At 38.2% G+C, this 26350-nt stretch overlaps 1 protein-coding gene across 1 annotated transcript in view; it reads right to left on the bottom strand.

Moving 5' to 3' along the window:
• The window catches only part of MLLT3 (MLLT3 super elongation complex subunit), a 58907-nt gene that overhangs the window by 18549 nt on the left and 14008 nt on the right, over positions 1-26350 (bottom strand). Inside the window, exons 3-4 of the mRNA XM_042012949.1 lie at positions 19491-20096; positions 1935-2013 (exon numbers count right to left, since the gene is read on the bottom strand). Of these exons, the coding sequence (XP_041868883.1) occupies positions 1935-2013; positions 19491-20096 (685 nt within the window). The remainder of the gene's footprint in view (positions 1-1934; positions 2014-19490; positions 20097-26350) is intronic.

Raw genomic sequence — 26350 nt, 5'->3', positions numbered from 1 at the left:
CTGAAAAGCATGTTGCTAGCTAACTTTTCAGCAGACTTTTCTAGCAATCAGCAAAGCATTAATTTTTAGGTCTTTTTTTTTTTCTAGCATGGATAGCAATTTTCTGCTCCTTGCTAACACTTACTTTAAAATTCCATAACAATCTTTTTAAAGGATTGAAAAGTTGCTACCACCTAAGAGATCAGAATAGTTAAGGAGAAACTGAAAATTAGGAGTTGCCCATAAGCAAGTTTTCTTTGTAAGGAAACAGAGAAATATCAAAGTAAGCCCCAAGGACAGAAGAACTTGAGGAACCTGAGGTTAGCCCGCTGCTTATGCAAAAAGAGGTGAAGGAAGTTCATGCTGTGGTTTTTTGACACCTGAGTAAGCACTGGAATCTAAATGCAACCAAAAAAGAGCCAACAGACCTGGCAAGTAACTTCCGGTTAAGGGAAAAAGCATGGCTTCTGACCAGAGCACAACATACAGGGTGAACATGCCATGGTATGTCTGGTGCTCTATACCTCTGATATACAAATTCATGGCCTGGGCAATGAACACGCTTAGTTAATTGGGGTTTCTGGAACTCCCAGAAAGAAGCAGGAACCACTATTTACTGTGGCAAAAAAGAGAAGACATATATATACCATTTGCACTTCAGAGCTGGTCACATCAGAGGACAAATGTCCCATCTATTCTAGAGAACGTATAAAGAACTGAAAGACAATCTGTGATATGTCACATATGATCCTGAAGAGATGGATGGGACCGTCTGCTCAGAAGAAACCACTAAGTCAAGAAGTTTGTCCCCAGCAAAAGACAACAGATGCAGAAGTGGGTATCCAAGTCACTTGGCTTATAATGGACAGGTGACGCCACTAAGGAGGTTTTCATGAGAACAAAAATGGGGGTTCAGCAGGAAGTGTATCTGTTTACTCTTAGGTAAAAATCAACTGCCTGAAACCAGTCATTACCACACTTCACTTCAGCTCTTGCTTTCTTTTGCATGGAGTAACACTGCCAGAAAACATTAGACAATCAGTACCAGCCACCTGCAGAAAGGCAGAAGGACAGATATGCATGATGTGACAATCTGTTTAAAATCAGTGTGTCTGAGGTACTAATGTATTGCCATAACCCTAAATAGAGTCTACCACTGAAGAATACAAATGGCTAAAACAAACAAATTTGTTTAGTCAAAGGCTGCTTTTTTAATGTTCCCTATCCAAAGAACAAAACAAAAGCTCATTAAGAATGTATCAGTTGTACAATCTTCTAAACCAGGGAAAGAAGCCAACCAGGAACTAAGTAGTTTAATAGATCATGGAGAACGAATATCAAGTTCTTTATAGAAAACATGCCTTGGCAAAGCCCCCAGGAAAAAAAATGCATTCTTTACTGAGTTTCAAGTAAACTGAAATCATTAGCCAGAAAACCAAAATGCAAACTTTAAGTCTAACCATCATCCTTCCCTGCCATGTATCTGAAGTAAATACTGTATGCTCTTAAAACTTCCCAGTAGTATGGGACAATCACAGCCTTTGAAAGGGTCTACATAAACACATCTGTGGGATTCTGTTGGCTGCCCATGGGAAACCACACTCTTCCAGAGCTTCAGATAGAGCCAGGTGCCATGCCAGCTAACCCTGCAGAAGGACAATTCCGAAAGAGCTGCTCTTTCGGTTTTAGCATCTGTTAAGTGACTGGCAAGTATTTAGCCCTTCAAAACAACCAATATTCACACCCTTTTCTCAGATTCACAGTTTCTCTCTCTCCTTTTATTTTGCCCTTACAGCCACATCTGAAAACAACTGCAGAAAAGTCTCTAAATCAAAACTGTGGCCAGTTCAGGCAGTGAAACACAGGAGAAAAGAGGTAATGAGATGCCATGATTCTGTTTCTATTGGCCCCTTCATTTCACACATTCCGTTCAATTTCTTTTCCTTTATTGGTACCTTGTTGTCTGTTGTTTTGAGATGGTGTAAAACTGGAACTGGAACTGGAGCTGGAACTGGCAGGACTGGGCTGTTCAGACTTAAAAGAAAAAAAAAAGAAAATAAATAACATTTTAAGAAACATTTTTTTGCCAAAAAAAAACCCCTCTTACGTTAGTTACTGCCTAAAGTGTTCTGTCAAGAAAAAAGAACTGTGGGGCCAAATAATACTCAAAGACCTTTATTTCAGGTGTCAGTGAGGCAAACATTGTTGAAATTACTATTGCACTCACCATACATACACACTACTACATCATGTCTAACTGCTAAAGCCTAACAAGAAGTTTCCAATGCCTTGTTTGAAAGATTATACAACATGAGAGCTGAAATGAGTTTATAATGAACCTAAGGCATCTCTGTCATTGTCATACGGCAGACACAACATTTTTCAAGTTAGCAATGACATTGTGGAATTGAAAAACAAAAGACCTGAGCAGACCACACTAAATGCCCTCAGTTTTCTTTCATGTCCCTTAGAAAGTAAGTCTTAGTATAGGGATTCAAATTAAACTTTTATGCTGTTACTGAATTTCTGCTAATCCTAACAGTTTCCATATGTATCAAAACTCTGCAGATTGTAAATGTGATTGACCAGAAGGTATGCCTAGTTACAAAGAGAAATGATCTAGATTTTACCAACTAAAAAGAGAACCAAATTTTTAAACAGGGTCACTAAAATCAGTGTATATTATTTAACAAACAGTTCTACACATTTTTTTCCCTACTTTTGTTTAAAATGTGTAAAGTTATCTTTAAAATTCATGAGAAAGTCCTATTACTTCATGGAAAAATTCTGTGTATTTTGCTCAGTGTTTATGGCTTATGAGGGCAGTACTGGAGAGTCTTCATTCCTGCTGCCAGGTTGCATGTTTCCGTATACTTTTTGGCTGACTCCCAGACTCAGTGGTACACACTTGCACACTCATCTGTGTACGTGAGACAAAGTATGAATCTGGTATGTGGGCAGAGGGGATGCTAACTGAGAACACAAAACATAGTGGCCATACAGAAGGAACAGTGAAAATCAGATTAGGAAATAATGGTCTAAACATCTACTATTGAAAAGAAAACCAGCTTACACTTTAAATTTTATACAACTGCGTTACCGTGATGTGTTATCCAGGCTAACAAACATTTTCTGACTCTCCTTGCCTTATAATTCAGACAGAACTAAATTGTTCTCAAAAATGACAGCAGAAATATCCAGTCTGTAAAACTCAGTTTTCACACACACAGGCTACCTAAGGCTAACAGCTGCTTTTTCTCCATAAATCAATCTATTGTTGCCCTTTATAACAGAGGGGGCAGATTTACTGCCTTTTGTTGCCTTTTCTCAGGATGAGAGGTGCCTATTTGGGCAACAGAATGCTTGAGAAAAAAACCATTAACATCTGCTCTCCTTAAATTAACACCAGCTCCAGTTCTCACAGAGTCAAAATACAAACTCCATACCTGACTGTGTGGGTGTATGCCACTTATGTGCAACTGAATCAGCCCTGTGCAACAAAACCAAACCCAACCAGCAACACAACCCACTTCAGTGTACTGAGAGAGATTCTCACATGGTCTACAGCATCAGACCTTTTTGAAACACACTGCAGCATCACTTGACACTGCTCCAAAAATCATGTACTTTTCAAAAAAATTTTTTTTTCCTTCCTGAGTTTCTGTAAAACCTTACAAGATTTTTAGCTGTAAAATAATCATGGATGATATAAAGCAGATGACGCAGTGATGAAGAACAAGAGTCAATGCAAACTTTAAAGACGTCAGCAAACTAAGCAAACCAAACTAAGTTCAGTCTTCTAGCTTCAGGCTACTCTTATACATCTGGTTTATCTGTCAATTTCTGCTTCTTGCAACAAAATTACAAGCTGAGAACTGGTTTCTGCAGATTTCCATTAACTGTATTTTTCCTTTATTAACTTCAACATGAATGTCAACTTACTGAAGATCCATTCCCTTAAAAAAATAGAAAACACTAAAAGACTATACTATTCAGCTTTCAAATGCTAACATTCTAAAAATCAAAAAATCACATAGATGCAGAGACTATTTCACTAGTAAAACTTCACTACTTTCTTTTTTAACCAGTTTACTTGAAATGAAAAAAGGGGAAAAGGCCTAGTCTCATTACAAGGGCTGAAAATATGAGTGAAATTGCTCCATGTCAAAATTTTCTCCCAGCATTAACTAACTTGGTCAGTATCACAAGAACAAATGAATATTAATACACATAAAGTTATATGTTTTCCTGGTAAAAATTTTGCTCTGCTTTAGCAAGATCACTTTGAGAAGTTAAACCACAGAAAGTCCTTATGAAACACATATCATCATCCATACATATTTTAAAAGGGTTCCTAATAACTTTTAAAACTATTTACATTATTTCCTTGAACAACCCTATCTGAAAATTTATTTCAAGAAATACGGATTAGCATAAATATTAAAACTATTCAGTATTGGAAATGAAACCTTCACTTTTTGACTGAGAAATCTGGGTGAGAGCGCACCCAGAGGAAACAGTTGCTTTTAAGCTAAGAATGAATGTTATTAACAGAAAAGACTTGCCTTTTCAGAAGAAACTAAAAATATGCCTTCCATATATGAATGTGGATTAGTGCCAATAGCACCCATGCCTCTAGTTAACAGAGGGTGTCTTTTGTCACTTAAGCAATGCTTTTTGACAGTTTTACAGGTTCTTATCCGAAGGACTTCGTTATTTATTGCTTTACACACTTGGGCTTTCTACTCTTATCCCCTGGTTCCCAATCACCAAATACTTAATTTTTCAATGGGTCTGAAATTAGCTAAAGTATGTCTTTCAACAATAAAAGTTTAAGACAGTATCAGGGAAGAGCTTTTCTCCTATGGCCTTTTCCTGTTTTACCAGTTTTCTCTTTCTACAGACACGCTAACGAGAGTTTGGGCCCAAACTGTTCATTAGTGCAATGACCCGATATGATTTATCTTTGACATTCTTCGACAATCTACTTTGTTTTAGTGCTCTCACAGTGATGCACAGGAGACAGTGACTTCTTTATTAGGCTTGATTGAGGGATCCTGTGCTTTGAAACTGTTCAGCAAAAGAAGGCAATTTTCTTTAGCCCAAGTTTTCCCTGAAAAGGTATCCTTTTTACCAGTGATTTTTCTAAATCACTTAACTTCTCTGCCATTTCCAAATTCTTGTCTGTTTTTACAAGTAATTCAACAACTCGCTCTTGAACTGCAAAAAACTTTCAGGCAAACCCACTTGTTTATGATAAAGGATATAATAGATCTGTTTCTGTAATATTTCATGTTTGTTCCAATGTGTACAAATTCTTGGGGCTGTCTGGTGCAGGGCCAGAAGCTGGACTTAGATGATCCTTGTGGGTCTCCTCCAACTAAGGATATTCTATGATTCTGTGACTCTAAAAATAACCCCCATCATTTCAAGCCCCTTATTAATTCTTACATCAAGAAATAGAAGACATCTATATGTATGTTGTTGACAATGGTTTTTCTTGCCTTTCCCTGAACCATTCTTGAAGGAAGCTTACAAATTGTTTCTTGAAGTAAACATTAAGTGGTGTAGCAATATCTCATTTCATATCAGTCCACATATTTCTTATTTTTTTATGCATGATAGTCTAAAGACGTAAGTTTCCCAGTGCTATACACACTGAGAAGTCTATACACTTGAAACTACTTATATAGCTGAGCATTGCTTCCACTTTGTGCAAATTTAGAATTTCTGGGAGGAGGAACATGCTCCCAGCAGGACAATACTTCTTCTCTTCCCTAACAGGACTCCTGTACTTACAGCTTCTACTGCCTCTTAAGCGCCCTATCAGTGAGCTCAGCTTTTAGTAGAATAATTCAACCTATCTGTAGCTCACACAAGAGGTTCCCACTTGTCATAGGTTAGCAAGCATAGTCCCGGAAGGGACGTCCTTGCTAAGGGGTGCTTACAGTTTCCTCTGGGAACTGATAGAACCTATCAGCTGGCCAGTTTGAATATGGACAATTCTCTAAGCCACTTAAAGTTGTGATCACCTCTGTGATCCACATTTAAGAATAGGCAAACTCCCCCTCCAAGCTCTCTCTCGTTTCCGGCGCTGGCACAGGCGGCTGCGGGCCCCGTGTGGGGGCCAGCGGGCCCGGCCAGGCCCTGCTTGGGCCAGGCCGGGCCGGGCCACGGCCATCCTGGAGCCATGGACCTGTTCCAGCCATGGAACCCCCCCCCCACTGCCTTGCCGCGAGCAGCCGGAGCGGCTCGGCTCTCCCCCCTCTCCACTGCGATAAGAAAAATTCAACATTCCAGCTGCAAAGCTGCAAGGCCGAGGTGAGATTAACCCTTTTACTGCTGTGAAGAGCTGAAAACCTGAGGGAAGAGAGAGAGGAGATGCTTAAAGCTGAAATTCTCTTGTGAAGCTATGATATATCAGAGTATTCTGTTGTAATTTCATGAAGATCTGGGGGGTGGAGTGTTCAACTCGTGAGCAAAAGCACCTGCGCTGAGATAGGCAGATGCTGACGCAGCTGTAATTTCATGAGAAGTTTGGACAGGGAGAGATGAACCAGATGAGGACTTTTGCTCCAAACGGGAAAGGAGAAAACCTCAGTCCGTAGAGATGAACCAGATGAGGACTTTTGTTCCAAATGGGAAAGGAGAAAACCTCAGTCCCTAGAGATGAACCTGATGAGGACTTTTGCTCCAAATGGGAAAGGAGAAAACCTCAGTTCCTAGAGATGCTCCCAGAGATAGTCCTAACGATGAAGATGATGAAAACCCTTTGCTCCCAGGGAAGGAGAAGGGCCTCTGTTTTTGTTTCTGAACGGCTCAACCTTAAAATTGTACCCCAGAAAACTTCAAGAGTGGACCCTCGAAAGCAGTTGCGGGAAAAGCTGCAAGTCGGGGGAAAGGACTCACACGCAGGCAGAGAGACTCCTCTTCCTAAATGGACTGAACAATATTTGGAAGTGGGCGGCTGTCTCGTTGTGATAATGTTTTCATAGCATGAGCAAGAAGAGACTTCTCTTTCTAAATGGACTGAACAAGGTTATTATGGAAGTGGTAAACAGACTGAACATCTTAAGGGTTGTTTTTTTACAATGTCAGTGGGAGAAGGGAGGAAGGTGGGGGGAGGAGGAGAGTTCTGAAGGTGGTATAATTTTTTTTTCCTTCTTCTTTTAGGTCTGTTAATAAACTTCTTTATATTCTTTCAAGTTTGGTGCCTGTTTTGCATTTCTCCTAATTCTTATCTCACAGCAGATAAACAGTAATGAGTATTTTGGACCAAACCACTACACTAAATTGGTGTTTCCGCCCGGTTACAAACCGAACCCGCGACACCACTGAACATCATAAAACAGCTTTTCACTGTGAGGGTAACCACTCATGGGAACAGGGTGATTTTGGCATCTCCCTCCTTAAGAGATATTAAAAAAAAACCCATCTAGAGAGGGTCCTGGTCACCCAGCTCAAAGTGGCCCTGGTTGAAGAGGGCAGGTAGACCAGATGACAATCAGAGGTACCTTCCAACATCAACCAGTCTGTGATTCTTTGAATTTGAAACATATCCTTCACTTAAAATGTAGCATCCAGAAAGTACCTTAATTGAAAATTAGCAACTCTTTCCTCTGAACAACTGCACTGGATGAAGTGGGATTTGCATTTCCTTAGAGACTGTCCTACTGAAACATGTATCTAATTTTGAAATAAAATCCTTTTCCTTCTATTTTTATGAACCTATTTTATTTTACCTTTATAGATAAAAAAAAAGAATTGAGACAATGCTAACATAAAAACTCACAAATACTCAACACTTAGAGAAGATTCATGCACAGGAGACTGAGCTAAAAAAATGCAGATAAAAAAATTCTTTTGCAGAACACTGTACAATAAAACTGAAAGATGAAGCACTAGTGAAGATTGTTCTGTAACCTGTAGGGTATTTTTGCTGAAAATATCTTACTGGAAAGAGTGGCAGACACATAGTAAAGCAAGCAAAAAAGTACAGGAGGGAAGATCAAGGTTTGTCTTGTAGAACAGCTGAATACTACAGTTTCCATGGATTTCATGACTACAAGATAATGAGTGAACTAAGGATAAAATAAACTAAGAATGGGTATGGTCACATGAGTATGAACACGGTCCTTAAACATGAGAGGCAAACTGATGGAAGTTCTCATCAGATAAGCCTAACCAAGAAGGATAAAGACTGTCCTGAATATGTAGGCAATGATGGCAAAGACAGGGTTATATGAAGGCTTTTGAAAACTGGCACTAACCACTGTGTTATTTAGACCGCATTTTCCCAAAAATGTCCAAAAAGACACCAATATTTGTGAAGAATTGATAAAGTATGAGCAGCACAACATGGGGAATTTAACAGTTTTGTATTCCATACAGTCTGAATTATATGGAAAAAAAAAATGAGGCCAAATGATATAAGATGAAGATATGCTAAATAAATCACTTGTTTGAAGAACATTGCTCATTTTATAAGCTCAGTGGCATGACAGCCCTGTGATGAGAGGATGGCAACTGTCCCTCTGTACTTCTTTAACTGTGGAAAGGCCAAATTAAGCTGACAAGCAATAATCTGATATCGATTTTCTGAGAGTTTGACCTAACATTTTAAACTTTCCCTTTGAGAACTTCCACATATTCTATAAACAAAGCTATCTTAAGCCAATGAAGGAAATGTGCTTTGGAAAGAAGGTCTAACTTCAACTTTAGTACTAAATACAAACCAGAAAATTCAGTCTAGGCATTAAAGCCAAGGTGAGAGTTTCATTCAACTAATCTACATCTTCTGCTCTAACGGGATTAATAATGTTAGAAGATAGGTGGTAGTTGTTCTGGCCAGCCCCTACAGCTGCTGTGTTGGAAGCCAAGACTTCCTGATTCCCTTGCTCTATTTTATCTACTGTGCCCTGTGTCACGTATCAGCACTGAGAAGGACAGATGCTGATGCATACCCAGTTCACTGTCTGGGAAATTAAACAGACAGTTTGCTGTCACTTTTGGGGCAGCAGGAAGGTGGTTCACCTAAATTCTCCGAGATATGAGGTTTTAATGTCAGGAATTCACATACTCCTATTAACAAAAGGAGCAACTGAAGAACCATCTACATGTAAAACTGCTTTTATGGGTATAATTATGTACTATGGTACACTTCTCCACATTAGAAATTTGGTCTTCTCAGCAGGTACTCAGAGACTTTACCAATTCACCACAATTCCCCTCTATTCTTATGTAGCTCTGTCGAACACTCCCAGCATGACCCTACACTAAAACTTTACTATGTGGAAAGCTTGTCAAAGTCATAAAAATCAAGTAAATACAGACCTAAACATTTGAAAAAGAACAGCTTTTTTTTCCTGAAGTCATGCTGCACAGGCTCACAGGCTCTTGAACTCACGTCCCAGAAAACCGAATTGTTCAAAATTTAACTATAAACTACAGAGAGATCAAGTGTAAATCTTTGCTGGCCCTGTCAGTTTTACAGTAAGCTTCATTGTATTTACTTTTCCATCAAACTTAACTTGTGGGATTTAAATGATTATCTGAAAACCTCAGCTTTTATTTATTGTGCATTCCAGTTCCAGTGAAAAGCTGTAGAGAGAAAAATACAAAAATGTATGTTGTCCCCTAAAAAATTCTCAAGTCTCTAAAACAAAACAAAACTCAACTCCTCAAACTATTTTTCAAAATGTTGTAACTTTTAGTCAATCTTGTGATACTGTAAACTGAACAATGGTTTTTAGATGTCATGTTTGGCAACAAAATGCTCTAGAGACATTTTTTTCTATAGAAGATCTGAGACATCTGATAAGATGTTTCCTAAGCACTCACTCTGCGATAATGTCATGTGTTTGTCTAGTGTTTTCACAAAAGATCACCCATATTATAAACACACAGATCATGCAACACTGATTCTCTGAGAAAAAACCCACAGAGCAGATTTCTGTTGTCTTATCGGTCCTCTACCATTTACAGCTGACACATCTGCTTGCTGTAACTTTGCCTACACAAGTACTTTTACAAAAAGAATACTACAAAAAGTGATTCTTATTTAAAACTCCTTATCTCTGCTTCTCTGATTTAAAATAAGTTTTTGATAGTGCAATCTGAGCTTTATATTAACAGTTGTGCTTCTGTTTCATAAGACATAAGATTGCAACACACAACAAAGAAAATCTCTTTCAAAAATAAGAAAACCTGGTATTTGTTTATATTTAAATAACATTTAACTCAAATCTCAAATTATAATTAATGTAGTGTAATGCATTTGTAATGTAATTGACAGTTATCTGAATAGGTACTTTAACCACTGAATGAAGTTACTAAAAATATTGGGCTATAACTACATTATTGGAAATACTGGCTAAAATAAAATCTCAGGTAGGACAACCCACATCAATCTTGAGTTTTACAGTGTTCAAAGGATCAAAACCATTGTATATGGCACAAACAAATCAAGTTGAACCGTCTCATCTACCAACTGCTTCCTTTAGCTAAAATTGTAACATTTAACATGCAAAATTTTATTTACTCTTACTAGTCCTCTCCCAAAGCAAATTTAAGCCACCAAGACCAACAAGAATGGCTTCCTCCTCTGCCGTTTTCCTGCATTGAACCCAAGTAACTTTGCAACTGAATTGTTATTGTCCAGAATACTCAGACCATGGCATTTTACTTGAAGATATTTTACTCTTCCTGTAGAAGACACAATGCAATAAGCACTATCTTGAAACTGCATCCTTTTCATCAACAGAATAAAGCTGCATTGTAATAACTAAAATCCACTAAAGCAGCATGGGCAATGGAAAAATATCATTCATATACTGAAAGAAACTAAAATTGTCACAGCCTGTATCTACTTCTTTTCCTGCCACAGTTTAGACATTACTTTTGCAGCCGATAATTCGTATAATGAAACACAAACAGGTTACTGTATGTAATCTCCTCCCACTATTTAGGTAATACCTAACATGACCTCACCCAGAGCAGCAAAATCACTTGGTTTACTTCTGTCCTAATCAAAACTGTTCACCAAGTATGATATTAAACAGCATAAATTTTGCAATGGTTTTCTGATTGGGGTAATCAGTATTGAGGCACTGATCCAGCTACTGCTGGCCCCAGTTCCTGTCATCCCATGATGTGCGAGTCATCTTTCCTTGGGGAGCTCAGGCACCGGTGGAGTTGCCTGCCTGTTAACGTCAGCAACAAAACACAGCTCTGCTGCTGATGGGGTACTTATTATCAGTTGCCTTTAAAGTCTCCTTTCATGTCGCCCTGAGATGATGATACCAGTTCTGAAGATATGTAAACCGATTCTGTGAAGTGTAAATAGCTCCATTTATCCTTATCTTCTAACTCTGCTGCATGAAACATTAATTCTTACAACTCAGAGCATCACTTCCTTACATTTGCCAGATGGCTTGCAACACATTAAGTACACAGTAAGCAATTCCTTCATGAAAGTTACCCACAGCAAGAACATGTAACATGTAGGTTTGAAAAACCCTACATACATGTTCTGGACTCAGGCAGCCCTATCTTATTGTGCTACACATGTGCAAGGACTGCCATTTTCATTATGACAAAGACATTAATTACCAAACTTCTTGGTCCCTTCACAACTGCACAGTGTTACAACAAAGGAATCTGATCACCAAAGCTACATGCATCTACTTGTTTTCAGCCCCAGTGGGAATGAATGGCACGAGATATTGCTGCTCAGAGAGGGGCACTAGAGACCCCACCAACATACACAATCCCAGAGGAAGCACAAAGTACGCATTTTTATTTTCTAAAGATTTCTATTTTCAAGGGAAGATGACAGCCTGCTTAGAAGCCTTCAACAGAAAATGTTAGGTTTAAATACTAACAGAGCTGGATGTTTCACTCAAAGCTTTTTTGGGTTTTGGGTTTTTTGGGTTTGGTTTGGTTGGTTTTTGGTTTTGGTAGGAAAAAGTGTCATCTTTTTCTAACAAAAAATGTAAGCTGTACTGAGGAATTGACTAAGTCAAAACAGTACTAATGAATAATGACTCAGTGAGTTAACACAAATTCACACCAACATTCTTAAACAAGTTTTCTATTGCCGATGTGGTGATCTAGAACCGCCTTCAGTGAACACTCAAAATATTAATAAAACTGGTTGTAGGTATGACACTTCCCTTAAACAACAATAGCTGCCTGGCAGAGGAGTGGATAATGTTGTCAAGAGGGAAAGGCAGCTGCCACACAGAGGGCAAGAATGAAAAATGCTTGATTACATCTGCTTTTATTTATTTCCTGTACCAGGCTCACATGCACACTTCGATACTGGAAGAACAGTGACACACAGGCAACACCATCCCGGAGTCTGGGCCAGGAAAACGATGTCTATCAGAAGCACCCCTTGCCCATTCCAAGAGGGCCCCCCAGCATCCCTCTGCAGTGCCAAACACCCAGCACAACCCCAGGGCTCCACAGCACAGGGAGGTGAACAGCAGTCCCTCCCTCATCAGTAGGCAACAGACTGTCATTCCTTCTGCACAGGCATGAGACAGGGTACACACTCACTGCAATAGTAAGCTCAAGCAGCCTTTATCCTGTGTTAGTAACATTTAAACTTCAGGAGATTATTGAGTCCTTAAAATATAAAAATTAAATCGTGTAATTATGGTGTCTCCTGGAGACTTCATGTCAGTCATCACCAGAGTACAAGCCTCTGAATGGGAAGAGTTAACAAAATTATCTAATGAATTTCATGGAGAGTTTGGCAGCAAACTTTCAAAAATACATGAGTAAACCATGCCATTTTTGCCCCCCAAAAAAGAACTGTAAACTTACTGGTTCCACATAAAACATAAAAGAGCATAAAAGCCTTGAATAGATCTAGCTATTGTAGGTAAAATGCCAGCTGGTAACTAACAGATGTTGGATTTTATTTTAACTATGTGAAGCCATTCTTCCCGATCACAACACAATTTATATAAGTAGATAGATAAAGCAACTTCGAAGCAATAAAATCCCAATCAAGAAGATCTCACTTCATTATGATTAAAATAAAATATCCTGTCTTTAATATTTTATTATTTTGACTGCAATCCACCTTGGCCTCTTGAAATTGTCATTACTTTAATGGACATGAGACAAAGTCTTTTTATGCCACAAACTTCCCCTCCCCCCCCCCGCCCAAACAATTAAAGTATTGGCACTGCACATAACCAATTAAAACCCTTACTTTTGCAGCATAGCAGGTGAACAGGATTTCCAGTGCTAAAACATAGAAAATATGGCCCCAATTCAAAACTGCATTGATGCAAAAATTTGAGTTTCATGTGAGTAGTCACAATGAAGCAGATGTAGTCAACACTTTCAAATGAACTAAAATACTGAAGCCTGTACTAGTAGCTTAATAATGATTAATGTTACTTCTGTGGTCAAAACGTGACATTGCCTAAAACTAAAAAAAGCCCAAACAGACTTTGCCTCAAGAATACAAAATGTCATGGCTCTCATAAGATTACTTTTGCAACCTGAACATATAATCGTATCTACAAGAGTTTGTCTCCACTGCTTTATTTCTAAATTCTTAACATTTCTGCAAGCCAGTGATTTCCAAACACACTGCTAACAAAACTATCTTGCTTTAATGTTTGAGCTTGCTGCCCAGAGGATCTCTACTTGTCTCTCATGCTGCTTCCTCATTCAGCAATAGTTCATCTCACCATATACAGAACAGCCTAATATGCACCTAGGCTTTTGTGGGTGAAGGCAAAGCATTTTTCATAGCATTTTAGCATAGTAACACCTAATTAACACAGGCTAAGTATACCAACTGAATGGGGCCATACTACAGTAGATGCTAATGGCCACAGAACATAATTGTGCCTACTGCCACATCTCTAAAGAGGTCTGATTATCTCTGGCCACTATTTCTCTCTGAGGATGTGTCTGGATGGCAACACCTCACATTGTACAATATTTACCTATTTGTGACAACTGAACTACCTCCTCGACACAGGAGTACTATGTCCAACAATACCACATGAGTGGCTGGCATGGTTTAAGAGCAGCATTAATTCCTGGACTAGAAACAAACAAACAAAAAAGACATTTAATTATCATGCAAAAAGTAAAGAATGTAAGGATATGACAGTTGCAAACCCACAGGGCCTGGTCTGCAGTGAAGGACATGATCAGTATTAACCCTGTTCTGCATCATTAAACATCTTGAGAGTCACAGTTTCACAAATAAAATAAAACCTATCTTCTCCTTTTTTTTTTTAACCTTTGGTAATTACATGAAAACGGCACATGGAGCTCTATCTCACTACTGTTCCTTCTGACTTTAAATACTACCTGAAAAAGCTTTGACTTTGGCTCTAAGCCCTGGCAGAAAGTAGGCTTTTTCAGCTAACAAGGGTCTGGAGGTTTTACAAGACCATGGGGGTTTTCAAAATGTTCTTCCACTTTTGCAATAGTCAAATTATTTCACCATGTGCCAGATTGAAAGCAGCATTTTATGGATTCCTTTAAAAATGTACTCATACTCTAAGGCTGCTTTAGGACATGCAAGCAGTTAATTAAGTACAAAGGCATAGTCTGTGTGATCTCTACTGTATTTTCATTATTCTGTAAAGGCCTTCCTGAGAAGGAGATGGGATTTTTTCCTAAAGGCAAAAGATCCACTAATGTGCTCCACTCTTAATTATTGAAACTTACCCCTGAGCTGTCACATTTTCCTAGCATGCATTTCTGCTCAGATTGTATTTCCATAGGTTTTGACAAGGCAAAAGGCTGCTACCATTACTAATGCAGTGACATGTACAGGCAAAATAATCACACCAGAATAAATTCATCCAACAGAGACACATGGACTGTCTAAAGAATCCACCAAACCACTGTCATGCATGGCAGACTCAAAGAGTTGTTATTCAGTTCTCTACAACTGGAGATACATGGAGAATATTTAATACCTGAGCAGGTATGTATGATCTGCCCTATCTCCTTTGTGCCTTCCTGGTGCAGCAACTTCACCAACAACCAGGTAACATTTTTTCTTCTTACCCATCCAAGCAAAACCAGCACTAACCAAACAAGAAGTATCTGAGCATCCCTTCTGAAATAGCTCCACGGCTTAAAAGAGGCAGCTCCAACCATGGAAAATGCCTCACTCACATCCAAAATTCTGTATTTCTCATATATCTCATACACCAGCTTGCAGCTCACACAAATATTACAAGAACACCATCATATTTCAGACTGGCAGCAAAATCAAGGTCAAATCCTTTTTTTTTTATCATGTTGCTGCACTGTCCCACACAGGAAGCAAACAGGTGGAGTTTTTATTAACTAAAACATCCTGTAATTGAATTTAATAGCAAAATCTTTGGAGTTTTGAAGTGGACTGTGTTAACATGCCTATGCCTCAATAAAACCATAAATCTGCATGCTTTTACTCTGTACCTTATTTTGTATGTTTCATACCAAAGCCAGTAAAATAGTTTTTCAGCCTTTATGTGTGATTTCTAAACGAACTCAAAAAAGACCCCACGCTCTTTGAATACCTAGTTGATCACTAACACTGAAGTCCAAAACTTTAATTCATGGATGTATTTGAAAAGTGACACTTAAAAAAGCAACATGAAGAGAAACACAGACATTTGTTTCACTTGCAAACAGCTCAAAGTCAACAGAAAAACAAAATTAAAATAAATACAGCAGTGCGCCACACTACAGTGTATGCCAAACAGACCACAGAGGAATGATCATATATGGTTTTGGTCTAAGTCACACACAGAAAGACTATTAAGCAAGGGCAGAGAGTTTATCACTAAGCAAGGGTGATTCCCTGTATTTCCCGTGAATTTTACAGAGCTATCTGAAGCTCAAAGAAGACTGACTGACTACAGGACACCAAAGGACAGTATCTGGCTTTCTGAAATACCCTCGAGGCAACAGCATGCTAACCTGTCTTGAGCCTGAAAGGCAACTTTCAAGGGACAGCTCCAAGGGAAGATCAACCATTGGCAGACACACTTAACGACCTGAAAAAGAATGCACCTCTCTCAGGGGGTGCTGTAACTCTACATCCTCTACCTCATGAAGGCAAAGGCCATGTTTCAAGTCTGCATGCCCAGAACTAGGTAGAGTATGATGCCTGTACTGTGAAGCGTTGAGCACGCTCTTCTTTTTTGTCTGAAATTCAAACCCATTGATTGATATGATACACTCCACTCCAATTCACTGAACTCAGGCTGTATCCAAAGAAGTCAGGGGAGCAGCAGCACTGCCATCCTGTAGCACCTTCCCAGTGAAACAACACCTCTGTTTAATGATGCTTGTAAGATTCCTTTACCACAGGGACTTTTCAGAATGTCATCCTTATTTTAAAATCCCAAATCCAAACTTCACAATTGAGAACTGATAATGGACTACCTCTAATTCTGAAAACCATCCTGTATGTGACCAACAACAGTAAGAAACTTATTTCTGCAGGAAGGTCTACATTCTATATTGCACCTCTTATTACAAATTTATCATATTTTATAGGTAAAGTTATGCATATGAATATATGCACATGCAATACCAGTAAAGAGAACAGTCACCATTTTGAAACACATGTGTTTGAGAATGAGACCATCTCTTACTCCATGTAGTGAAGAAACTTCAAAATTCTTAGCAAAGTTATTCACAATTTCATTACATCCGATGTATGAACATTCCATTCATACAGTATTATTGTGTTTGCACGATGTCATAAATAAAACTTGAACAGAAAAAATGCACCTGACTCGAAGTTAGTATTTTTGCAGCATTCTAACAATTTTCTTTTAGGTACTGATTTGTAATATAATTTGTTATACCTAACCTAAATTTGCTGAATTGGGTATAGTGGTTTTGCTTTCTTGAAGACTCTTAGGAATAAATCTGGATACTACCAAATATACTCCCAAATAATGATAGATTCTTTGTTCATCAGGGCTATGATATCCACCATTGTAACTGTATCAGAGTAAGAAATAACATTTCACTTAATTTTACAGCATATTATTATGCCAGGATATGACACTAAAGAAGCATCTTCCCAGCTTCAGGCAACTATGTTTGTTAGTATCATGAAGCCTTGACAGATCTGAAATTACTGGTATTGTATAGAAAAAGCATTGTCGTATTTTTACTCCCATTGCTCTCTGTGTAACATTGCAACTTCTCACCTTTTTCTTTCCTTTAATATGATTATGTTTATAGGATATACCCTTTATGGATTTAGCAGTAAAGTTTCCTGAAACACTTGGAAACTTACCAATACATACAAAAAAGTCCAAACTATTTCTTCCAACATACAGAAAATTATCTCTATTACACTGCTTGGTCACCTTTCATTAGATTCCCTGGTTAAAAGTGGTAAAATGTAGAAGGAACAACTCCTTGTGAAATTCTGCAGACATTCACTAACCAGGCTGCCCAGCTCTTTCTCCCACAGCACTTGCCAAGTGTGTGACTCAGGCACCTCAGGGGATTATTCCATGTTTCATGGATAGTTTTTCTTTAACTAAGGATATTACTGACTTTCTAAATAATATCCCATCACTGAGTGGAGCCATACTCAACCTGATTTATTTAAGGACCACAGTCCAAAAGGGGCAGATATCCTTTTCACTCATTCAGATGGGGAGCACACTGGCCCCCTTATGAAAGACCTGGGTCACGGAAGACCATGATCCAGTATGTCAACGTTAAAATACATGAGAGCCCAAACCAGCAGGATTTGCTTCTCTTGGCGTGGACTTCAGCAGTTTGCCCTCTCAGTAACAATGGCTTACAGACCTAGAAAACCCTGAATCTGCTTTTTAGCTTTAGTACAGAATTAAGGAACTCCTTAGGTCCTACAGGTCAACGGCAGACAGATGATGCACTTTTGGAAGTGTATTTGTGTCAGCCTATGGAAAATACAGAAGTGCTCCCATTATACCATTGGTAGTGGGCAAGAGATTGCAAGACAACAAAGAGGGAAACACCTATCAGCAACTAAAAAGGATCAGTTTCAACCACTGTCCAGATATCTTCCACATATCAGTTATTTGCAAGTTGCTACACAGCATACACCTCTGCAGAACCTTTTGTAAAATTCCAGTTACATTGGATTTTCTTGTCTCAATTCCTCTGTCTTTGAAAAAAATAGAGAAAAAAAAAGTGTATGTGCCCCTACATGGCATTTATTTGAATGAACAGGAAATCCAAAAATCTATTTTAACTAGCCAGCTATACTGAGGATAAATAGCGTGTCTCAAGGCTAGTGACAAATTAAAATAGAACATTGAGCTTTTTGAGAACATGAAGAATAATTCACACCAAGAGTGACAAGTGTGTACATTTTCAGGTTTAAAGACAAACTGGTTAAGTTCCAAGCTATAATGAGAATGCCACTCCAACCACAGAGTATCCCCAGTGTCACGCTGTAAAGCAGGGCCTGTCCTATTGTATACCTTCTAAATTTTACAGCCTTTGCATGCCCTGAGGGACCAGTCATTAAAAGGTCACTTCAGAAGTAAATTACCTTCTCCCTCTTGGGAAGTTTCTACAAAGTAAAAACCTAATGCTGACACCTCCCATGCAGCAGGGCATTTATTGTCTGCTCCAGAGAGGGCAAGCAGGGTTATGAATCTGATGGCAATAACAGAGGCACAAATCAGGAAACAGAGAAACGAGAGAATTTAACAGGAAAGGCTGGGAAGAATTCCTCTCTACCATGCACACTTCAGCTCTATCCATAAGCACAAATAATGGCACCAAACAAGGCTTCTCCTACCATGCCCTTCCTTCTCTAGATGTCTCTATAAAAGATGCTTCTGAAAACCAAAGTTTGCTAGGCGAATGATTAAAATCCTAGTCTTAATCACAAAACTAAACAGCAAATCACACTTGAAACATATGAGCAGGCACAGTAGACAAATATTTTCAAGAAAGCAAATTTCCATTAGAATGCCTTTCTTCTCGGTAAGCCTACTACTTGGGATAGATTCTCCTGATCAGAGTGAGATTCTAGGAACTCCTCCTCCTCCACAAAACTGGCATAATTGACAGAACTGCCTCTTTTAGCAAAAAAATAAGTAACTCTCTTATATAACTGCAACCATGTCCTGGATTTACTGAACTCTCTAACACCTGAAAACAAAGATTTAGAATGTGAAATACAAGCATTGAAGTCCATTTCCTTTTCTCTCAAAAGAAATGCTAATTTATAAAGAACATCAAAAGAGCAATATTGTCTATAGATATCTCCCATATGCTCATTGTCATAATGTTGACATTTAGTAATTGAGTAGATTTGAATAGGCAATACAATTCAACTAGAACAAGCATAAGTTTGAACATGGCCATCAACATCCCTCAGTTTGGACAACCTGCCAGTAGACAGGAAGAAGAAAGGGATGAACACAAACTTGGTGCACAGTCCTGCAGTCTGGGAATATTCAGTAAGTACTGAGTAAAGTATTAAGCAAAACCAAACAACCACTTACATCAGATTTGGAGGACACATTTTCCTCCATGTCAGAATCACTGGGATCTACAATATCATCAAATGGTGGCAGAGAAGGCGTCTTCCTTTCCAGTGCATCATTTTCAATTTTGACTCTCCCCACCTTGAGCTGAGATTTATCCTTTGTCTGTTTTTTGTCAGCTGAACAAGTAAGAATCAGTGGTGGGGCAGTAGGAAAACTTTTAAATAATGAATCCGAGCTGGGTTTTTTTCTTTTTCTTGCAGAAGATTCATCAGCGTCCAGCATAGAGGGCCTTTTTGTGAGAGTCTTCTTTTCTTGCTGCTGCCCACATGTTATGGTAAGGATGGGGGTATTTTCAGATTTTGGCTCCTTGGATATCAGTTTGGGTTCCTTGAAGGCCATCTTAGGAACCATTTTTTCATCTTTTAGTGGTTTGTTTTCTTTGGGTTTCTTAGAGGATTCTTTGGAAAATTTGTTATGTTCCCTGGAAGGTTCTTTGAAGGCACTTTTTTGTTCTTTTGAGTCTTTAGAAGGTTTTTCTTTGTGCTCCTTTGTTAACTTCTGGATCTTTGAAAAACTGTTACTGCTGCTGCTGCTATTTATGTTCAGGATCCTAGCTGGGTCCTGCAAAGAGAAGATGCAAAATTTTACTTAAAAAAAAAAGGAAGAACCCTTAAATCCTCAAAAGGTAGACACAATACAGACATAGTATTCATATTAAAAACTTGCAACTGCAGGTGAGTAACCAGGAATAGCAATAACTATATAAGAACAGATAGAAACCCTTACATTTGGTCAAAATATCTGTTACAAACTGGTGGAACATGAGCAGTTATCACTGCTTGTCAACATCTGCAACAAAAGTTAGTTTTTATCCTAGGCATTATATCAGTCCTTTTAAAAAACCTTGTAAGATTAACATAAAGGCAGTTTAGGAAATGTTTATCATCACCATTACCTGTGAGGAAAATAAAAACACAAAGAAAGATTAAGATATGAACATAAGATGTCAACAGAATTACTACAGGATCAGAGGAAAACACAATGACATTTCAGGCAAAGTTTGACTTCTCTACTGTGATCTTCCAGGTTTTGCCAGATCTTTTTCCTCATAAACAATAACAACTCTGGGTCCAGCCCAGTTATGGAAGATTTGATTGGACAGACAATAGTCACTGCCTTTTTATGGAAAACCTCCTAAAGCTGAAAAAGCTTCCTTCTTTGTAAATACTGGAATCTCTACTGAGCCTTTAATTGTATTTTTTTTTAATAGAACTGTTTTAAGTGAGAAGTGTTTCTCAGAATGTGGTGACTCAGAGGACCTATAAGAGAGATAAAACCAGAAGCAGCAGAGCAGTATCATTCCTCACTCAGCTGAATTTGAAAAGTTGAAGTGGCAAGGAAAGTGGTCATCTGCAGCTAGAACGAGAAGGAATCATCCAGAATGGGTCATACAGGATCCTTTCTTCTGAGAATTAACACCTGGCAATCTTTAAAAGACAAGAACATTTCCAGCACTGCCCTCTTTCACTGAAACTGCCAGCAGTGGGCTCTCAGTATCTCAAAGACAGCCAGTAGACTGCACTGTTATAAACACTAAACCCAGTAGACTAACTGCACTGTTATAAACACTAAATACGTGTCCCACTCTATACAAGACAAGGTCCATTTTTATACTACTTCAAATCTGCAAAGTGACATTTCAATTTACAGGAACCTATGGTCGAGAAGTTTACACTGCTTACTTTCTTCCAGGCTGATTATAAGCATTTCTATCTGTATGTTACCCAGAAAGTGAGAAACTTTTAGAAAGAAACACATTAATGTGTATTGCATACACCCTTTTCCTTTACCTAGAATGGATGTGTATGTAGATGTGGTGTATCTGGCTGTCTAAAACTGCCACAGATTTACAGAACTGTAGAGAGGAAAACATATTCAGCTTGTCTTCCACCTTACCTAACCACCCTTTTACCCACAACACAGACAGAGCTGCAGAACTGCAGTAGAAAGTAAAGGACCAAAGCAGGACACAGCCCGCCTCATCCTCCACAAGGGCTGACTAATTTTAAAATAATGCACACAGTACAACTGCTCTGAAAAAAAACTATCCAAGAAAATGAAGCAGAATTAACATGCTAATGGAAGTCATGTCAATTAGAGGAGAAAAGAAGACTGAGACTACATCCACTGATGTGCTTCCTTGTTCGTATATAGCTACTTATAACTTGTCCAATCAGGATGTGTTAAGTCAGTGTTTAATACTCTAGGACCTGAAAGGTCTACGTGAAACATGTCTAGAATCTGCCATATCTTCCTTCTCCTCGGTAGCAATAGGTAGAAATAATTAAGTAAAAAAAATTACTTAGAAATGCTCTTCCTTTCTCATTATCTTATTTAGTGATACACTGAGTTTCCACACAGTGCTACATAAATTATTCAATTCCATGTTTTTATGAGATGCTTCTTGCATATGTACTGCAAATGTATTTTTGTGTCAGATTTGGTAAACTAACTATATGTTTATATAACACATATATCAACATTCACAGTGGCCAGAAGCATCAACAATGAACAATACTATAATGACATTTGAATGTCTAAACATAAAGCACTTCCTCATTTCCCACACCAGCAATTAAAAAACAACAAAAAAAAGCACTTAGCACTCCTTGAGATGTTTTACTTGAGTCATAAGACCTTTCCTTCTTTAAGATCAGAAAAAAAAAAAAAGTTGACTATTTCCTTTGATGCAAGACCAGCACCAGAAGTTGACTTATGAACTAATTATTAATGCTTCTAGTGTCACATCACGTTCTATCATGCCAGAGCTGTGTTGCCCTGGGGAGGAATAAAACATGTGTCATTATTAAACTAGATAGAAAAAACATCTCTCTTACCGCTCTCCTTATGGCACATTATTTTACATATAGCACATGTATTTTACATTTCAGAAGGAGAGTCTCATTTTAGAGGTTTTCCAACAGAGGAGATCTGTGAAAATGGTTCTAGGGCACAGTACTATTAAAACCAAAAGAAACTTGAGATCTGTCATCTTTCCAATTTTAAAAGCAGACTTTTTTCCTCTTCCTACAACACGGAAGCTGATATTTTCATAGAAATCATAGTACAAATAAGTGACATACTTATGAGATATACCCCTCTTACATGCTCTCTTAGAATCACCCTTTCTTAAAGGCAGCCAACCCACTGCTTTTATATCTGCATTCATTTTCTAAGTAAAAAGAGTATCTTTTCTTATTTCCTTAATTTCTGCAATGACCCAAAAAGAAGCCAACAATAACACAGAGGAGACAGCAAGAGGAACATAAAATCTGTGTGACAAAAAAGTCAAATTATATTCACCAGTAAGTTATATCAAACCTAATGATGAACACAGGATGCTGGTGGGGATGAAAAGTGGCTGAATATTGATATCATGTAAAGCATAGATCTTAATGAAAATCAGAATGCACTTTCAAACCATTTTCTTATTTATCAGAATCTGACAGTGTGTTGAAATCTTTCTTTCTTTCCCACCTTAATAAGTGTTGCAAGAAATAAGAGTAAATTAAGTAAAACAAAACAGTCTTTTCTCAAGTTCATGCAAAAAACTGGGATCATGGGGTTTTGACAGGTAATATATCTGCACACCATAGCTTACATTCGTGTATTCATCAAATACGCAAGCAACCCAAGTCAACGTTAGCCTTTGGTATGTTGCATAACAAACAGCATGCAAAAGAATAATACAGGAACACAGGCATGTCAAAATACCTGCAGATATCATCTTAAGCCAAGTAACATCATGTACATACAGTATCTCAAGATTCATAGTACTGCTATATGAAAGGGGCTAACATATCTTTAAAAATATGTATTTTAGAAAGCACAATAAAAATCTAAGATTTTATCAGCAAAGGAAGTCACTGTGCTACTGTGACTGGTGTACTCAATTCCTGCTCAGCTTTTGGCCAACACAGCTCATGCTAAGGCCTGAGATGGATTCTGGGAACACACAGAGCATATTGTAGGCAGGACAGGTGGCCAAAAAAGGTAAAGGGCCATTACGCTGCCATGTTCACCTGGAAATTGCTATCTCCTGCAGCCATCATCTTTGGCAGTTTCATCACCATGTTCTAACTTACAGGAATTACATAAACCATACCTCCAATCTGAAAGGCATAAAGCATCAGCTTATCAGGAAAAGCCCACCTTTGACTACCAGCTGGACTGAGTGAAAGCTCAGGCTTTCACATTGCCCACTGTGAAACAGTGTGCCAACATTGTGACAGAGGAGGAAGGATAAGCACCCTCACACTCAGCTAGGTAACCTTATTTTTTTATGGATGCCAAGTGCATGGATTAAGAGTTACATGTCATAAACTAAGAAACTTCGTGATTTGGGAGGTGAATTCACTTTATAGACTAATCTGGGCAAAGGGAACCAACACTGTTTGTTGTGTTTTCGTATTTCTTAACGGGCTCATGAAATTAAGTTTAAATCACAGAGCACATTGTCCTGTAAATTTGAGAGACACAAATGGACTGTGATAGCTGCTCAATAGGTAACACATTTGCAGATTAAAACAATTCTGTAACTACAGGGCAAAAAATGCTGCTGAACTGTACACGTTACAGAGTTGGGTTCTGACTTCACACCACAAAATGTAACTCCCAATTTGTTTTAATGTGAGTTTGAATAAGCAGCAATTTCTGGATACCATTGCAAACCTCAATTGCTGACAGGCATTAGGAACCTAATTAAGAAATGGAGCATTTGGGAGGGGCGGAGGAAGAAGAGGGGCAGGAGCAGTTCATTATATTTTATGAAGTCATTAAATTGAGCACATTGGCATGGCCTTGTCAGTGTACTGTACTCTGAGTTCAGATTACAAATTTAGTACTAGTGATCATAAAAAAGTGCATTGTTTTCATTTTCAATTTTAAAATTTTATGCCTATTGAAATTATGTGTCCACATTAAGCCAGTGGACTAGAACTTGTCTCAAATATGCCTATTGCTCTCAAGAGGAAAAGAGAAGAAAGATATCTAAAAGTATTTCCTTTCCTAAAAGTAAAAGCAAATTCAAATTTCTGTTGAATACAAACTTGTTTATTATTGAATAACAACATTAGCTGATTGGGGGGAGGGGGGGAGGGTGTGAGGCAAAAAAACCAAGAAAGTGAACTACAATATTTTGAGAACCTCCAAAAATACTGTAGGGTAGGAGGTGAATTTACCTGCTTCCCACAAAAATTTACAAAACTTTCCACACTTCAACTTAGCCCAGCCCACCAAACTGTTATGATCAGACATCAGAAGAATCAGAAGCAGATGGAGAATTGCAAAGCTCACTGGTTTAACAGTGAAGGCCAACTGGGGGAGCATGAAACAACTTATGTTTTATCTGGCCACACACAGGAATAAGAGCTTTTGTTTTCTTTGTTTATAAAATAAATCTCATTTCATTACAGCTGATACTACAATTCATTGCAAAAGCCATAATCATTCCCTCCAAAAACCTAACCAAGCTGCTTCTCTATTCTGTGCATGTAATATTTATATAATACAAACAGGCATAGTAATAGCACCGATTTAAATCAACACAAGTATCTGCAGTCAGCCTGCAGCTATTCTTATATTCTGAAAAAATGCATAAAGTAAAAGTTTTCATACGTGTCTGCCGGATATCTGTACTTCCAAGATTAAAGCTCTTGGTTTAGAATCAAAATACTGGGGCTCACTAATACCATCCCCATTAAATTAGATGAAAAAAATCACTTCAGAAATACAAACATCTCTACTTAATATATGTTTCAGAAGAGAATGTGACAGAAACTGACAGTTGTCTCTTACTTCATACCATATTGTATTCTTCATAAGTGAATGGTAAACCAAGAATACCACTTTGTTACAGTGGTTTTACTGTTGTTACTTAAATTCTTATCTAACCATAAAGTTTATGTGGTACTTTGCAGTGGCAAACAGATAAGCATAAGGTTCTGTTTTTTCCATACTTTAAGTTTAAAACTGACCTCAAAGTTAACTGTGGTATTCACAGACAAAACAAACCAAAACTAGGCCAAGCACATCAAAGGGTTATTGCTGCAGCAGAAAAATCCCAAACTCCCCCAGTGCAGACATCTGGAGTACACTTTTGGTACAAGCAACTTACGCCCAAGAACTATCAAGACTTTCCCAAGAATTATCAAGACTTTCCTGCAACTCTTATTCTAGAGGTATATTTAAATGAAATTTGGACACTGAAGTTTTTCCATCACTGGGGTTACTCCAAAAGACAAAAACAAAAATCTACTTGTACAGTTGCTGGAACTTTCCTACACTCCAACCAGAACAAAAATACTAAACACCAAAATTCAAGGCTTTTCAGCTCCAAGAACTTATTAAAAACCCCCAAACTTTACTGTTACATTAAACCCAAGGTTATCTTGTGTTTCCATTTCTCAAGAACAGCGTATGATTCTCAGCAAGGCAGATATTTACAAGTCTTTCTTTATGAGATAAAAGAACAACTGCTCTTAAGTGTGTGTTCCAAGTTGGACAGGCTGAACAGGAAAAATCAAATAGCCACATATTGGATATCCACATATTGGACTGACAAAACTAGTGTCTGAAAAAACATCTCTCCCCACTATTAAAAATTCTAGGGATGGAATCCTGAGATGTCATGCATGTCTAACCTCCTCAGGCTTGACTCACCTAACTGCATGCTATGGGCCAAACTCTGCAGATGTTTGAGTTGCTTCAGCAAGAAATGACAGATTTCAAGCATTAGTTTATATGGCCTAGTGCAGCAAATACACGCTTCACACTGCTTCACTCCATCACACTCCACACTTGCCAGTTTTCCACAT

The sequence above is a fragment of the Corvus kubaryi genome, unplaced genomic scaffold (assembly GCF_017639235.1).
Source record: "Corvus kubaryi isolate FWS band 111438036 unplaced genomic scaffold, C.kubaryi_AGA036_p1.0 split1-37296, whole genome shotgun sequence".
Classification (NCBI taxonomy): Eukaryota; Metazoa; Chordata; class Aves; order Passeriformes; family Corvidae; genus Corvus; species Corvus kubaryi.
The sequence above is the reverse complement of the archived record's forward strand: the minus strand, read 5'-3'. Positions and strand labels throughout refer to the sequence as shown.